Here is a 16359-nt window from a genome sequence, read left to right on the forward strand (position 1 = left end):
TTTCCATCCTTGACTCACTCCCCTCCTCTACCCACCTCTTCATGTTGAAGAGCTCGGGCCTTGTTCCTGGTTTTCTTCTCTATCCACGTTTCTTCCCTACGTGATCTTATGCAGAGTGACAACACCTAAATGCTGGTGATTTTCAAAGTTACACCTTCGGACCAGATCTTGCCCTAAGATCCAGGCTCATCCATACTTACCATCTCTACTTGGGTGACTCATGGCATCCCAGACTTCACATAATCAAACATATTTCTCCCTACTATTTCAGTAAGTGGCATCACTATCCATCCACTGACTCAAGCTAAAAATTGCCCAAGGGTCTTCCTTGAATCCTACCTTCCCTTTACTTGCCTCCCCTTATCCCACATCCCTAATGCAGTTCATCAGCAAATAATATTGGTTTTCTAATCATAATACCTTAATTACAGTGCTATTCAAAGTGTGGTCAGCAGATCAGTGCTGGTCCATGATGAGTTAGGTATAGACATTGAGAGTAAGCATTAAAAGCTTTTACAGCAGTTTGAAATTGTCATGATGCCACATTCACAATGGCAGACTCATCTCATTGAACAGGGTATAGACGTCTTTAGTTCTGGCAAGCTCAAATGGTGAGTCATATGTGGCGCAAGTTGTGTAATAAATAATCCCGTGCAATAGGACCATATTACAGTATGTGATAGCTCATGATTGGTTTATCAGCTGTATTCTCAAAGTGTATAAAAACCTGTGAAGATGTAAGCATTTCTTTTTATAACATATTTACAAGTTTTCATTTTTAATCAAAAATTTTCATTTTATTGTTTAACATTATTAGCTAATTAAGGAAACAAAATTTATGTTGATTATTTTCACCCTCAATTTACAGAAGGTAAAACAAGCCTCACTGGCGTTTTTTGTTAGCTTGTTGGCAAGGAAACACTTGTCTTTTCTGAATGTGGCAAGAGTATAAACCAAATGGTGAAGGTGGAAGTGATTCTGAAGTAACAAAGGCCCAAGAGTACATATTTGTTTTCCTCAAAACTGTGATCCCTCACATACTGAGTTCAGTTTATAGCTGTCATTGATGTTGACATCCTAAAAGCATAATGTTCAGTGATTTGTAGAGACATACTGGCTATGAAGCAATGGAACCATCTAAACACATAGGGTAGGGCTTCCCTGGTGGCGCAGTGGTTGAGAGTCTGCCTGCCGATGCAGGGGACATGGGTTCACGCCCCAGTCTGGGAAGATCCCACATGCCGCGGAGCGGCTGGGCCCGTGAGCCATGGCCGCTGAGCCTACGTGTCTGGAGCCTGTGCTCCGCAACGGGAGAGGCCACAGCAGTGAGAGGACCGCATACCGCAAAAAAAAAAAAAAAAAAAAAAAAAAAAAAAATACAGGGTAGTAGAATCCACAATGACACACAAAAAAAGTATTCTTTAATAGCATCCAAAAAAAATTTAAGTTCAAAGCCACGAGAATTTTTTGAAAGAAAGAATAGAGGATTAAAAAGTTGATTCAAACAGATGTTCAGTATTTCACTTATAAACATGAGGGTTCTACAGGCTTCTTAGTAAGTAGTGTTTCAGCTCCCCAAGACGAAAATCCATATACAGTTGGTGAGACATTGGTGAAGGATTGTATCAAAGGTATTTGCTCAGAAATATTGGGTGAATCCGTGCACAGAAGGTAGCTCAAGCATACTTCCAGGGCCCCCGCAGCTCAGCCTATTCTGGAACCAGCTAATGGTGTGGAGGACCAATTCATAGAGCAACTGAAGCCAGCAACATGTTTTTTCATTGTGGTGCGATAATTTCACTCATATTCCTATTTATGTGCAATTTGAGCATGTTTTTGATATGAAGGAAGAATTTCTTTTTTCAGTTTTGTCGCTGACAAACAACTAAGTCTGAACTGTGTAGATGAAGGATTAGTTGTCAACAAACATGGATTGGAGTTTACATTTTGTGTAGGAGCGTGTTCCGATGGTGCAGAAAACATCCTGAAGACATCGCCCTGATTTAGGGGCTGCACCAGAATGTAAATCAGTGAGCTGTCTCTCTCATGAGGAAGTCCTGCTATGAAAAGAAATGGTGGTGGAAATAAACTGTGGGCTTAGTGCCGTCCAAAAATCATGAATTAGGTAAAGGCTGGTGTGTTAAATTCTGGATTAATCTCTTGCGTTACATGATGATGTGTAGGCAGATCATGAACAGCTATTACTACATGCTGAGGTGTGATGATAATTAAGAGGACAAGTGTTTGAGAATGTTCAATTTATAGAACAACTCTAAACGTTTCTGTAAAATCAGAGGACAGTTTGATCCTGGCTTGTTGAAGATATGAATTGGACAAGCAGGATTGCGTATGTATCTAATACCTTCAGTATTTTTAATGATCTCAATATTTCCATGCAAGGAAGAAATGCAACATGTTTTTCAGTGGCTGATAAAAAAAAGAAAGGAGCTTGGAAGAACAGAATTTCTACAGATTATTATGACACACGTTCCATAAATTAACAATTATCAATGATGCAGGTGATGATCTTTATACTGCACATCTGTGAAAAGCTATCACAAAACACCTTAAAATTTGATAAGGCATTTTGAATTTTATTTTCCCTCAAAAGAAGATCTACGCCTAAAAAAATTCATGGATCCAGAATCCATTTCTTTCATCAAAAGATAAATTTAACCATAACTTACAAGTTACATTGCTGGAACTGACTTCTTTTGAAGGATTTAAAGGACTCTGAAAACACAGTAGCACTTTCTCCATTTTAGATAAAATTTTAAAATGAACAAACCAAACTTGCTGAAATTGCTCTAAAACCTCTTCTATTCCATTCTGTGAGACTGGTTTCTTTCCTCTTATTATTATTAACATAAAACATAGAAGTCGTTTAGATGTACCTTATCAACTACAAGTAGCCTTGTTGGCAAAAGCACCTAGATTAGATAAATTATCAATGAAGAAGCAAGTCAAGGGGCTTCCCTGGTGGTGCAGTGGTTGAGAGTCCGCCTGCCGATGCAGGGGACACGGGTTTGTGCCCCGGTCTGGGAAGATCCCACATGCCGCGGAGCGGCTGGGCCCGTGAGCCACGGCCGCTGAGCCTGCGCATCCGGAGCCTGTGCTCCGCAACGGGAGAGGCCACAACAGTGAGAGGCCCGCGAACCCAAAAAAAAAAACAAAACAGAAGCAAGTCAATTTGTCACATTAAAAATTTTAAGCATTTATATACACTGTGTTCATTCAAAGTGTGCCTATAGACATTTAATATGGGGATTCATTTTTTTCCCTCAAAATGAAAAAAATGTTACAAGTGTAATAGTGAGCCTATACTGCGTATTAGTTGCCTACATACATACTTTCAGTGAACAAACAACATGTACAATTTTCATACTTTTTTCCTTATGTATATTTTGGTAATATTTATTGCAATATAATTTCCTGTTGATTGAACTAGTAGTACAGAATCTTGTAAGTCTTTTTATTTCATTTTCCTAGAGATTTTTATTAAGTTTTACAAAGTAGCAGTTTGCAACAGACTGGAAAAAATTTTAAAGTGGTCCTTTACCAAAGAGACTTAAAGCAGCACTGCCTTAGGGGACTTAATAGAAAATGAGGCTTTTCTTCAAAACATACCCTCTGAAAAGAATTAGTTCTCCTATGAAGTCTTTCAAACTATCAGACATGTTCTCAGTTACTTTATTTTGAACACGAAAAGAGTGTTGAGCCTGAGGCAGCCTCAGTCAGTGTGAGTTTTTGATGCTTACAGAGGTTACCTGATGAAATTGGCAAATAAAGGAGGAAGGAAATGTCACACAGATCCAGTTCTTCTGCCTGATGTTATAAACTCATAACTGCAAATACTGGCTGTCATTGTAAACAAGCCTTTAAAGATACTTTAAGAGCAATCTAGAGCTTCCCTGGTAGCGCAGTGGTTGAGAGTCCGCCTGCTGATGCAGGGGACACGGGTTCGTGCCCCAGTCCGGGAAGATCCCACATGCCGCGGAGCGGCTAGGCCCATGAGCCATGGCCGCTGAGCCTGCGCGTCCAGAGCCTGTGCTCCGCAACGGGAGAGGCCACAACAGTGAGAGGCCCGCGTACTGCAAAAAAAAAAAAAAAGCAATCCAGTAAGTGGTTACATATTAGAGATCACAAATACACATCTCAGACTGAATGAAAAAGAAACCCAAAACATACATTTTATAATGTTATGCAAATAGCGACCAAGTGGCTTTAGGTAAAAATTTCTAGTGTCAGTACCAAGCATGGAATTTACAAAGTCCTGTTTTCCAGACAACTTTAACAGATGTGAAAATGACATGACCTGGAAAACAGAGTTGATGTCTCTAAAAGTGGCTCTGGTGATAATGAAAACATTGATATGAAGGCGCATGTCAAGAATGAATAAAATTGTTTCATGAAACGTGATCATGGAAAAAGCAGCGTTTGTTGGTTATTAAGCTCTTGTCTCTCAGCCTCAAACCCACCCTTCTCTACTCTGCATGGTGAGGCTGGGACTAAGACTCTGAAAGCCACATTTCTCCTTTACCAGCTGCCTCTCAGCAGGTTCCATCTTCCCAACGTGCAGAGGATGCCTGATGGCTGGAGAAGGGAGCAGCAGTGGCTCTTTCCTCCCTGTCTCCTCTCGGTTCCCGGAAGGGTCACTTCATTCCAGCACCTGCTGTTGGTTCTAGTTTCCTGCTGTTGGTTCTAGTTTCCCACTGTTTCTCACCCTGGACCCCTCAGAGACATCAACCACAGCTCCCAGAGGGTGGGCTCCAGCTTCCCAGGACCCTCCACCAGCCTTCTAGGTCTACCTCAGCCTCTTCCCTCTGTTTCTTCAGCCCTGATGATGGTAGGGGCTTCATATACTCATAGTTACAACTTTTTTTTTCTTTTTAATAACTGCAGTGTTTCCCTTTTGCCTTGTAGTCCTCCAATACCTGTCTAACTATTTCTTGGGTTAAAATCTATCTTTTAAAATAACTGTTGTAGGGCTTCCCTGGTGGCGCAGTGGTTGAGAGTCCGCCTGCCGATGCAGGGGACACGGGTTCATGCCCCGGTCCAGGAAGATCCCACATGCCATGGAGCAGCTGGGCCCGTGAGCTATGGCCGCTGAGCCTGTGCGTCCGGAGCCTGTGCTCCGCAACAGGAGAGGCCACAACAGTGAGAGGCCCACGTACTGCAAAAAAAATAAAATCTGGCCTGGCAGTGGTTTGGTTGTGTCCCGCCCTGAATGCAGTGCCGAGCAGCTTGCCAGTGGGACGTGGTAGTAATCCATGTCATGCAGTGGCATCGTGATTAATCAGATCACCCCCAGGGGTTGATGGTAATGGAGTGCTCACTGAAGCAAGAAACTTGAGGCTGCTGCGTGTACCCATCATTGCAGTAATGATGACGACTAAGAGTGGGGAATGGGGTGGCTATTTCTGCCTGGATGTGTATTTGTAGGAAAAAAAAAAGACAAGCTTGCGTCTTTAAACACTGAGGTCAAGTCACAGATGGCAAATCTCAAATGATCCCACCTCTCTCCATCTGCACTGCACCATCCTACCTCACACCATCCTCATTTCTCCCCTGAAGTTTACAGTAGCTTCCAGCTTCCAGTCCTTCTTTCTGACAATCCAGTTTCTATATGGTGACCCAAGTGCCTTAAAACCAGCTCCTCTGCTTAAAACCTCCAGTGACATCCTATTGCACTTAAAATCTAACCTCTTCAACCTCATCTCAAACCGCTTTCTTCTTCTCAGTTGTTCTAGTCTTTCTAGCTCTTTCCGGCTGTGGGACTCCCACCTTTACAGTTCCCTCTCACTGGAATTCACTTCCCCAAGCTCTCGTATGTGACTGGTTCCCTTCAACCCTTTCCCCTTGTAAATATGTCATCACGGGTTCATTTCTTTCATAGCACTTACCACAGTCTTTGTAGATCTTTTTTACTTCCTTGTTCATCTCCCCCCTACCAAACTGCACTCCATTAGGGCAGAGACCTGTCTGTCTGATTGGCTACTATATTCCCAGGACGCTGCTCCAATGCCTACCACATAGTAGATGATCAATACATATTTGTTGATGAATGATTCTGAGAAATAATTTTTCCTCAATTAATTTATAATTTTAGTTATGAAGCATTTCAAGCATGCAGAAGATATCATAGCAAACACCCAGGTACCTACCAACCAAATTTAACAGATTTTGACATTTTGCCATATTTGCTTCTGATTGTGTTTTCTTCTCTCTCATTCTCTTTTTTAAAATAAATGTTAAATGTAAAAGAAATGTGTCCTTTTCATCTAAGTTCAAAATTATTAGCACAAATTATGCATGGTATTCTCTTAACAATACTTTTAATGGCTGTAAGATCTGCCTTCAATCCAGATATAGGTAATTTGTGGGGTTTTTTTCCTTTCATCAGTCTAGCTAGAGGTTTATTAATTTTACTGATCTTTTTAAAGAGCCATCTTTGGTGTCATTTATTTTCTGTATTATTCTTCTATTTTCTAGTTCATTGATTTTTGCTGCTGTTATATTATTATTTCCTTCTACTTATTTTGGTTTACTTGATCTTTTTATGGCTTCTTCAAGTAGATGTTTCCATCGTTGATTTTATAGTTTTTAGTCTTTTTTATTTTTCCAATGTAAACATTTAAAACTTTATATTTCCATCTAAGCACTGCTTTAACTGCATTCCACAAATTTTGTGTTTTCATTATCATCCAGTTCAAAATAGTTTCTAATTCTCTTTGTGTTTTCTTCTGTGAACCATGGGTTATTAAGAAATATGTTGCTTAATTTCCAAATATTTAGATATTTTCCAGATTTTTTGGTTACTGATTTTTTATTTAATTCTGTTCCCTTCAACTCCTTTAAATTTATTGTAAGTTTTTTTATGTCTCAGGATCTGTCTTGGTGAATGTTCCATTAGAAATGGAGTGGAATGAATATCTTTTAGATGTCGATGTTTACTACCAGAGGAGTATTAAAATAACCAGCTATAATAATAGATTTGTCTGTTTCTTCTTTGAGTTCTCTCAGTTTTTTGTTTCATGTGTTTTTAAGCTCTTTTATTAGGTATATATACATTTAGGATTATGTCTTCTTGATTAATTGATTGACTCTTATTATTATGAAAACCTTTTTTTCTCTGATAGTATTCTTTGTTCTGAAGTGATATTGGGATAGCCATTCCTCTTTTGTTATCTTTTTTTATTCTTTTACTATTAATTTATCTATGTCTTTATGATTAAAGTGGATTTCCTAAGGATGGCATACAGTTGAGTTGCTTTTTTATTCATACTGACAATCTCTTCTTTTTAATTAGAGTGTTTATCCTATTTACAGTTAATGTAATTATCAATAGGGTAGGGTTTAAGCCTGCCATCTTCATATCTATTTTCTGTTTCTTCTATTTGTCCTTTTTTTCCCCTTCCTTTCTTACCTTTATTTCCAGGACTCTTCTTTCCTTTGTGTAGATCCAATTTTCCATTCTTTATAATTTTTTTATAAGCCTAAAGAACTTCTTTAAAATTTCTAGTCTACTGGTGACAAATTTTCTCAGTTTCTGTTTGTCTGCAAACATTCTATTTTACTTTCATTTTTGAAGGATATTTTCTTTCAGCACTTTAAAGTTATCATTCTAACTGGTTTCCATTATTTCTGATGACAAGTCAGTGGTAATTTTTATATTTTTTTTTCTCTGAACATATGTGTCATTTTCTCTGGCAGCTTTTAAGATTTTATTTTGTTTGTTTTCAGCAATTTGATTATGATGTTCCTTTTTATAGTGTTCTTTATTTATCCTGCTTAGAGTTTGTTGAGTTTGGATCAGGGGTATTCTAGTGTTCACCAAATTTGGACAATGTTTGGCCATCATTCCTTCAAATGTTTTTTCTTCTTCCCTGATATTCTGGTACTCCAATTGCATGTAAATTAGACCACTTTGTATTACCGCACAAGTCACTGATGTTCTTTCCATTTCACTCTCAGCCTTTTTTTTCTCAGATTCAATTTGGAAAGTTTCTATTTCCATTTCTTTAAATTCACAAACAGTTTTTTTCTGTAATGTCTAATATGATGTTAATCTCATCCCATGAATTATTTGCTTCAGATATTATACTTTTAGTCTCTAGAAGTTCCACTTGGTTCTCTTTTATATTTTCCATTTCTCTCTTCATTATGTTTATCTTTTCTTTAATCCTGGAGCATACTTATAATTAAAAGTCCTTGTCTACCAATTCTGTCATCTTTGTTGTTTTTGGTTCTCTTTCTTTTGGCTGATTTTTCTCCTGTTTATGGGTCACATTTCCTTACTTCTTAGCATGTATAATAATGTTTTTATTGGATTCCAGACTTTATTTTATTAATCTTCTATTGCTCTGTGACAGATTATCAGAAATTTAACAGCTTACAGCAGCCTCTGTTTTCATCTCACGGTTCTGCAGGTTATAAGTCAGATGTGCTCACTTGAGTTCTCTGCCTAGGGTCAAGGTATTGGCTGGGCTGAGTTTTTTTTTTTTTTTTTTTAATTTATTTGGTTGCACCAGGTCTTAGTTGTGGCTGGCGGGCTCCTTAGTTGTGGCTCACTGGCTCCTTAGTTGTGGTGCACCAGCTCCTTGGTTGTGGCATGCAAACTCTGGTCTGGGCTCTTATGTGGAAGTTCATGGGAAGAATCTGCTTTCAAGCCCATCTGGGTTCTTGGAAGCTTCCTTGTGGCTGTGGGTCAGAGGCCTTCGTTTTCTGGCTGGCTGTCAGCCAGTCTACTCTGCACTCTTAGAAGATGCCTGCATTCCTTCTTATGTGGTCCTCTCCATCTTCAAAGCAGCAGTGGTGTGTCACATCCTTCTTAACTCTTTGAGTCTCTCTGATCTCTTTTGCTTCCAACTGGAGAAAGTTTTCTGCTTTTAAGGGCTCATGGGATTAGATTACGCCCGCCTGGATTATTTTACCTGGATTATTTAACAATCGTGGAAATGATCTCTCATAACATTCACAGGTTCTGAGGACTCGGGGGTATGGAATCTTGGGGGCCATTCCTAGAACTTCTGCCTACCACAATTATGAATGTTATGATGTTGAGAGTTGAGATTTTGATGTCTTCTTTTGAGTATTGAGATTAGTTCTGACAGGTTTTAAATTTACTTGCAAATGGGCTTGATTTTCAAGGCTTGTTTATAAGCTTTGTTTGTACAGTTGATTCTTGAACAATGCAGAGATTAAGGGCACCGATCCCCTTGTAGTCAAAAATCCATGTACTGCTATCCCTGCCTCAAAAAACAAAGGAATTGAAAGATGACTCACCCAAGGTCAGGAAGCTAAAACTGTTTGGATGGAATCAGGTCTCAAACCCTAGTTCTTTTGATTCCACATATTGTGATCTCTAAGCAAACACAAACTTTCCCCCACACTTGATTAAAGATCTGTGAAATGAAAATACAGGTATTATATTTATTGAAAAAAATCCATGTATAAGCGGACCCATGCAGTTCAAACCCGTGTTGTTCAAGGGTGAACTGTATAGTTTTAGAGTACCCTTTACAGCTAATTTAGCCCCACTCCGGAGGTATGGCCTTTCCAGTGTCTACTCAGTAGCCAAGGTGTGCAGTGCTCTCTCCAGTCTCACTAGCAGGAACCTCAACAGGTACAGCCCTGTGTGAGATCAGTGGTTGTTCAGCTGGCTCATCCCTGGCAATTCCTTCCCCCAGGTTTTTGATTCTCACCCCTGCGTGTCCTCAGGGAATCCCATGCAGATTTCTGGAGCTCTTTCTCTGTGTGGCTCCTTCCCCATGGCACTCCACACCACAAATTCCAGACCCTCAGCCACTCCCAACCCAGGTACAGCAAAGGTTAGGGTGAGGGAGCTGTCCAACCCAGGTGCTGGGAATTTGGAGGTATGTAGTTAGAAGAGAATTTTAAAATAATTATAAAAATGACTAAAAGTCTATCTTGTATTTATCATCATGTCTCTACAACTCTGACTAATCAGGTGATAAAATACTTGGGATGGGGTGGGAAACGGGACTTTTGTTGGCCTACATTCTAAGCAATTGCTGAGGTTACTTTTGAGTTTTAATAATACACGTGTAAACTTTAAATTGCACATTATTATGTATTTCTTTTATTAAACAGCTCAATGTGCTTAGTTTGAGAGTACATTTCTAGCAGTAGCAGTTCAGAATCATTTGGACTGGCTTCAAATATAGTTTGTGTTTCCATCTCCTGTAGTATAAGAAACTCCCATGTTTAAAGAATAGATTTGGTATAAACAATGATAGCACAGTTGTTGTGAAGATAAAGAAATAATGTGAGTATTAAAGTCTGTCATTGTATGTGACCACTTAAGAGTTTTACTTTGTGTTTACAATGTAAAATAGTGAAACCAAGTGGGAAGTGTGAGGCATCATATTTATGTTTGTTAAGTGTAAGGTTTAGTTTACACCTGAACTATTTTACAGATTTCAATAAAATTTTGTAAAATGATGTTTATTCTCCTTTTTGCATCGTTAATGGTTTGTTTTGAAACCAGAGAATAAATCAAGAACATAATGATTATTGCTGATTATTACATGATTATTGCTGAAAATAATTTTGTCATACAGAGAAGAGAGGTGTTTAAGAAATGACAGGCTCCTGCTGTCAAATATGTTAGGTGCTCTGTGCCCCAGACTCTGACCTCTGTCTCCTCAGCTCAGTAAGACCGCCATCCCTGCTTGAGTTTCCCTTCCCTTTACCTCAGTTCTGATGGTACCTCTAGGCAGAAAGCCAGGATAATTATAGGGCTCTCTTCACTTGTTTTTCTTCTCAGAAATCATAAGCCCTGCTCTCTGCTGTCCAATCTCTGAAAGCCACTTTAAAAAATATATCTTTGGGGATTTCCCTGGCAGTCCAGCAGTTAAGACTTCACCTTCCATTGCAGGAAGTGCAGGTTTGATCCCTGGTCGGGGAGCTAAGATCCCACATGCCTCGTGGCCAAAAAGCCAAAACATAAAGCAGAAGCAATATTGTAACAAATTCATTAAAGACTTAAAAAATGGTCCACATCAAAAAACAAATGTTTTTTAAAAAATCTATATATATCTTTCATGGTTTATGGCAGAAGGGCTACTCTGGTACTCTCCAAGTTTGATTTAATTATTTGTGTATATTCCTATTTCTTGGGTTAGCCTACGAGTTCCATAAGTGTAGGAGCCATATGGTATTAGAATTTTCTAGAGAAACAGAAACAATAGGACATACACATATAGAGAGAGAGATTTATTTTAAGGAATTTGGCTGACACGATTGTGAGCCGGCAAGTCTGAAGTCCACAGGTAAGGCTGCAGACTGCAGACTCAGCCAAGGTTTCTTTTCTTCTTTGTTTTTTTTTAATTTTATTTATTTATTTATTTTGAGGGCCACACCACATGGCATGTGGGATCATAGTTCCTTGACCAGGGATGGAACCCACAACCCCTGCGGTGGAAGCTCAGAGTCTTAACCACTGGAGCGCCAGGGAAGTCCCTCAGCCAAGGTTTCTATACTGCATTCTGGAGGCAGAATCACTTCTTCTTTTGGAAACATCACTCTTTGCTTGTAAGACCTTGAACGGATTGGATGAGGCCCATCCATGTGGAGGGTTATCTACCAGACTCAAAGTCTACTGATTTAAAGGTTAATCACATCTAAAAAATTAACCTTCCCAGCAACATCTAGACTGGTGTTTGACCAAACAAGGAGGCACCATAGCCTACCCAAGGTGACACAAAAAATTAACCACCACACAAATACTATTCATTTTTATACCCCCAGAGCCTAGGGTGGTACATAGGAATTAAGGACTAACAAATAAGAGTCTGGGAATAAGGAAGTAATTTTGGAAATAAGGCTGGAAGTAGAGGTTGCAGTAGCTCATGAGAGACTTATGTTAAGGAGTTAACCATATTGTGTGGGCAGCGTGGGAGTCTTCTGTTTTTATGAGGGAAATTGGTGATGTAGTCTGTCTTGATGGCAGCATAGAAACTGAGGTTTAATGTGCAGAATCGTGATGATAGCTGAGGGAAGAATGGCAAGGACTGGAGGAAAGCAGTGTCCTGGGGATGGAAAGATCATGGCAGTCGTGGGACCAGTGGGAATGGAACAGAGTGCCTGTAAAGAGAGAGGAGAGAGGCAAATAATATTTTGTTGGAGAATCAGCATTGAAATTTCACTTAGTTTCTTTGTCTCCTTACCACAGAACTTCCTGAATACTTTAGAGAGAGCTTTAGAAAGATGTTAACAAAACTCTAAAATACAAGCATACTATTCTTTTTTTAAAAAGAAAGAAACTTATTTCAACAACTCTACATTTATACGTATAATGTATTACTCTGCAAGAACAGCTGTTAGGTTTCTCTATGGCCTCTTTCAGTCTTCAGCCATGTGTAATCACAGGGTTTTGTATAGTTTTAGTAATGTTATGTATGTCATTTCATATTCTACTATGAGAAAATATTAGTTTATATCTACATGGCATCACATATATTATTTAATAACAGAAAAGCTTTACGGTACATTGATGAGCTGTAATTTACTGAGCTATATTCCTTTTGTAGGACACTTGGATTTCCTACTGGGTTTTTGCCATTGTAAAAGATGATGGTAGAGATGGTTTTCTACCTAAAGCATTTTTCAACATCTATGCTGTATACAGTTTAATAGTTTTTGAGATGTATATACTCTTGAATTATCACCACAGTCAAGATAATGAAGATATTTATCACCATCAAAAGTTTCCTTGTGGGCTTCCCTGGTGGCGCAGTGGTTGAGAGTCCGCCTGCCGATGCAGGGGACACGGGTTCATGCCCCGGTCCGGGAAGATCCCACATGCCGCGGAGCGGCTGGGCCCGTGAGCCATGGCCGCTGAGCCTGTGCGTCCGGAGCCTGTGCTCTGCAACGGGAGAGGCCACAACAGTGAGAGGCCCACGTATCGCAAAAAAAACCCAAAAAGTTTCCTTGTAACCCTTTGCAATCCCACTGTCCTACCCCTTCCCATCTTCCTGCTTCCTCTTTACAGGCAACCACTGAACTCTTTTCTGACACTACAAATTAGTTCCCATTTTTAGAATATTATATAAATGGGATCACACAATATATACTCTTTTTTTTTTGTCTGGCTTCTTTGACTCAGTCTAATTACTTTGAGATTTATTCGTGTTATAGGGTGTATCAGTAGTTTATCCCTTTTTAATTGCTGAGTAGTATTTCATTGTATTGATGTGCAACAGTTGACTTACCCATTCACATGTCGATGGACATGTGGGTTGCTCTCAGGTTTTGGCTGTTGCTAACAAAGCTGCTCTGCACATTCAGGTACAAGTCTTTGAATGGATATGTGCTTTTTCTTTTGAGTAAACACCTAGGAGTAGAATGAATGACTAGATTATATGGTAGGTGTAGGTTTTCCAAAGTATTTTCATTCCCAACAGCAGTGAGTGAGAATTCCAGTTGCTCTATATCTTCCTCAGCACTTGATCTTTGTAAATTGAGCCATTCTTTAAGGTATGCAGTGGTTATCTCATTGTGGTTTCCAATCTTATGTTCCTGACAACCAGTGATACTGAAAATCTTTTCATGTGCTTATTTTTCATCTCTATATCTTCTTTGGTGAAGTGTCTGTTCAAGTGTTTTACCCAGTTTTTATTATGTGGTTTACTTTATTATTATTGATTCTTTATGTGTTGCTTTATCAGGTCTATGCTTTGCAACAGTTTTCTTCTAGTCTGTGGCTTGTCTTTTAGTCTCTTAACAGTGTCTTTTGAAGAGTAGAAGTTTTTAAAATGTGTTTTCTTTGGATAAATTTTCAGAAATAGGATTAAAAGGTCAAAAATATCTTTTGTGTGTGTGTGGTTCTAGTTACCTCTTGTCAGACCACTTTGGGAAAAGTATGAAACACTGTTGTTGAATAATAGTATGTTCCCTGGGGGCTTGCCAACTCTGGTCTTTATCAGTTGTATTTGTTTGCTATTTTGGTAAGTATAAAGTGTTACATCACAGTTTTATTGCACTCCACTCACCTGGCAAGTTGAACATTTACTTAAATTTGGTATAGTTAAAATTTTTCATTTTGTAACTTTTGGCCATTTATAACTAGAAAATTTGAGTTATTCTTACAGATTTGTACGAGCTTCCCTTATAATTTAGATGCCTAAACACGTGTAATATTTATCACAAATGTTTTCATATCAATATTTACCTTTTATCTCAGTTTTACCTCCCCACCCCAGCTGCCACTTATTTATAATTTCTCCTATTTCTTAAATAGTAAATCTAAATGGCCAGTTGGGATAAACAGATTATTCTGTTTTGTTCTAAATTTGGGAAATTGCATGTTAAATTTTTCCTTATTATAATTTTATTATGGTTTGTAGTATGCAGTAGGAGTCTAAGTTTATATACCTGAATATTGTTAAAGAATAATCTCAGGAGTTCTCTTTTCTGTTGCACTCAGATTGTCATATATATATATATATATATATTTTTTTTTTTTTTTTTTTTTTTTTTTTTTTTTGCTGTACGCGGGCCTCTCACTGCTGTGGCCTCTCCCGTTGCGGAGCACAGGCTCCGGACACACAGGCTCCACGGCCATGGCTCGCGGGCCCAGCCGCTCCGCGGCATGTGGGATCTTCCGGGATCGGGGCACGAACCCGTGTCCCCTGCATCGGCAGGCAGACTCTCAACCACTGCGCCACCAGGGAAGCCCAGATTGTCATATATTAAATTCCCATATAACTTACGCCCTATACCTAAATTCTTTACTTTTGTTCCATAGATTTCTGAAGTCAGCAGCATACTTTCAGTGTGGTTTGCTTTATGACATAATCTGGTATTTCCTAAGACAAGTTCCCCTTTATTGTCCAAATTAATCTCTGAGATGATTTTTACAATTTTTTACATGCCACTAATATCTGTATATCCACTAAGAACAATATCATTAAGGCTTTTGTTTAGTTTTCACAAATTCAAAATCAAGCGTGTATGTTATATTTTACAGAATTCCCCTTGAAGCCTTCTAACATACAACTAATTATGCGTGCCAGCAAAGTATCTGAGGGGTAAATTAACTATATTATAAAAAGAATGTATTTCGGGGCTTCCCTGGTGGCGCAGTGGTTGAGAGTCCGCCTGCCAATGCAGGGGACACAGGTTCGTGCCCCGGTCGGGGAGGATCCCACATGCCGCGGAGCGGCTGGGCCCATGAGCCATGGCTGCTGAGCCTGCGCGTCTGGAGCCTGTGCTCTGCAACGGGAGAGGCCATAACAGTGAGAGGCCCGCGTACCACAAAAAAAAAAAGAATATTTCTTTTTGGTTACCTTCCATTTTGCTTCACAAATTTTTCATCTTTTGCCCTGAATTTTGAGAGGCTTTAGCATTCATTCATCTTGTTGCTCAGGCTCCTGTAGACTTCATGTTCTCTCTGGTCTCAGCTCTGTCTCTAACCTGTTCGTTTGACTTTCCCCTTGATTTTTATTTTTCCAGTTAGATGCTCTATCAAATCAGTCAAAACTCGAATCTTCATGATGCTCCAGGAGCACTCACTGTCCTCTAATAGTTTATCTCCTCACCATTGCTCAAAACTCAAGTTGACAGCTATCTATGTAACATTCATTAAAAAGTATTTTATAATGAAATTCCTCTAATTTTGATGCCAGTGCTTCTCTTAAACTCAAAGTTTGCTAAGGGCTCTTAAGTACAACCCAGCATCTGTGGGAGAAAAACCTAATTAAGAACTTTAATGGAAAATTTTCAAACGTACACTCACTGCATAATTTTGAAGCACTAACATTTTGAAATGTTTTTGTGCTTTCTTTTCCCAGCCCTGAATGAGTGGAATGTTCTCTGTGCTGTCCTGTGGTACTCTGGGGAGGACACTCAATGTGATGTCATGGTCTAGGGCATTCCAGGTCCAGGTCTTCTTCAGCCCGTAACTCTGCACGGCTGTGAAAAGCTTGGCTGATTGTACAACAAAGTCATCCTAACCCCAGAGTTTATCCCATATTCCCACATACAGTGAGAACAGTCTAGGAGTTGGAAATGAGTCGCAGAGTCTTGCTTCTAGTACTACATGCAGTGTGTATGTTGTAGCTTTGAGCTGTTTGTATTCTACAACTTGGCTTTTCTTTCTGTGTAAAATAGGATCCACGTGGATTTCTTTATGATCTCAGAAAGCACAGAATTACTATTAGCTGGGCATGGGACTGTGCTGTGAATCAAGAGACCTGGTTTTCTGGCCTAATTTTGTTGCTAGCTGGATAGGTAACTTTAGGAAAGTTGCTTTACGCTTCTGAGCCTCAATTTCCTCATCCATAAAATGGCAAGAGTGGGTTGGAAAAAAAATGGGTTGGGTGATTTCTAAAGTCT

At 39.2% G+C, this 16359-nt stretch overlaps 1 protein-coding gene across 5 annotated transcripts in view; it reads left to right on the plus strand.

The window, feature by feature from the left end:
* EFCAB11 (EF-hand calcium binding domain 11) overlaps positions 1-16359 on the plus strand; it is a 162097-nt gene that overhangs the window by 117062 nt on the left and 28676 nt on the right. Inside the window, exon 6 of one of the 5 annotated variants that reach the window (XM_060097951.1) lies at positions 1956-2037. The exons of the other annotated variants lie outside the window; for them this stretch is intronic. Within the exon in view, the coding sequence (XP_059953934.1) occupies positions 1956-2007 (52 nt within the window). The 3' untranslated portion in view covers positions 2008-2037. Of the gene's footprint in view, positions 1-1955; positions 2038-16359 lie in introns of those variants that run through there. 5 annotated transcript variants of the gene reach the window in all.

Source organism: Mesoplodon densirostris, chromosome 4 (genome assembly GCF_025265405.1).
Source record: "Mesoplodon densirostris isolate mMesDen1 chromosome 4, mMesDen1 primary haplotype, whole genome shotgun sequence".
Lineage (NCBI taxonomy): Eukaryota > Metazoa > Chordata > Mammalia > Artiodactyla > Ziphiidae > Mesoplodon > Mesoplodon densirostris.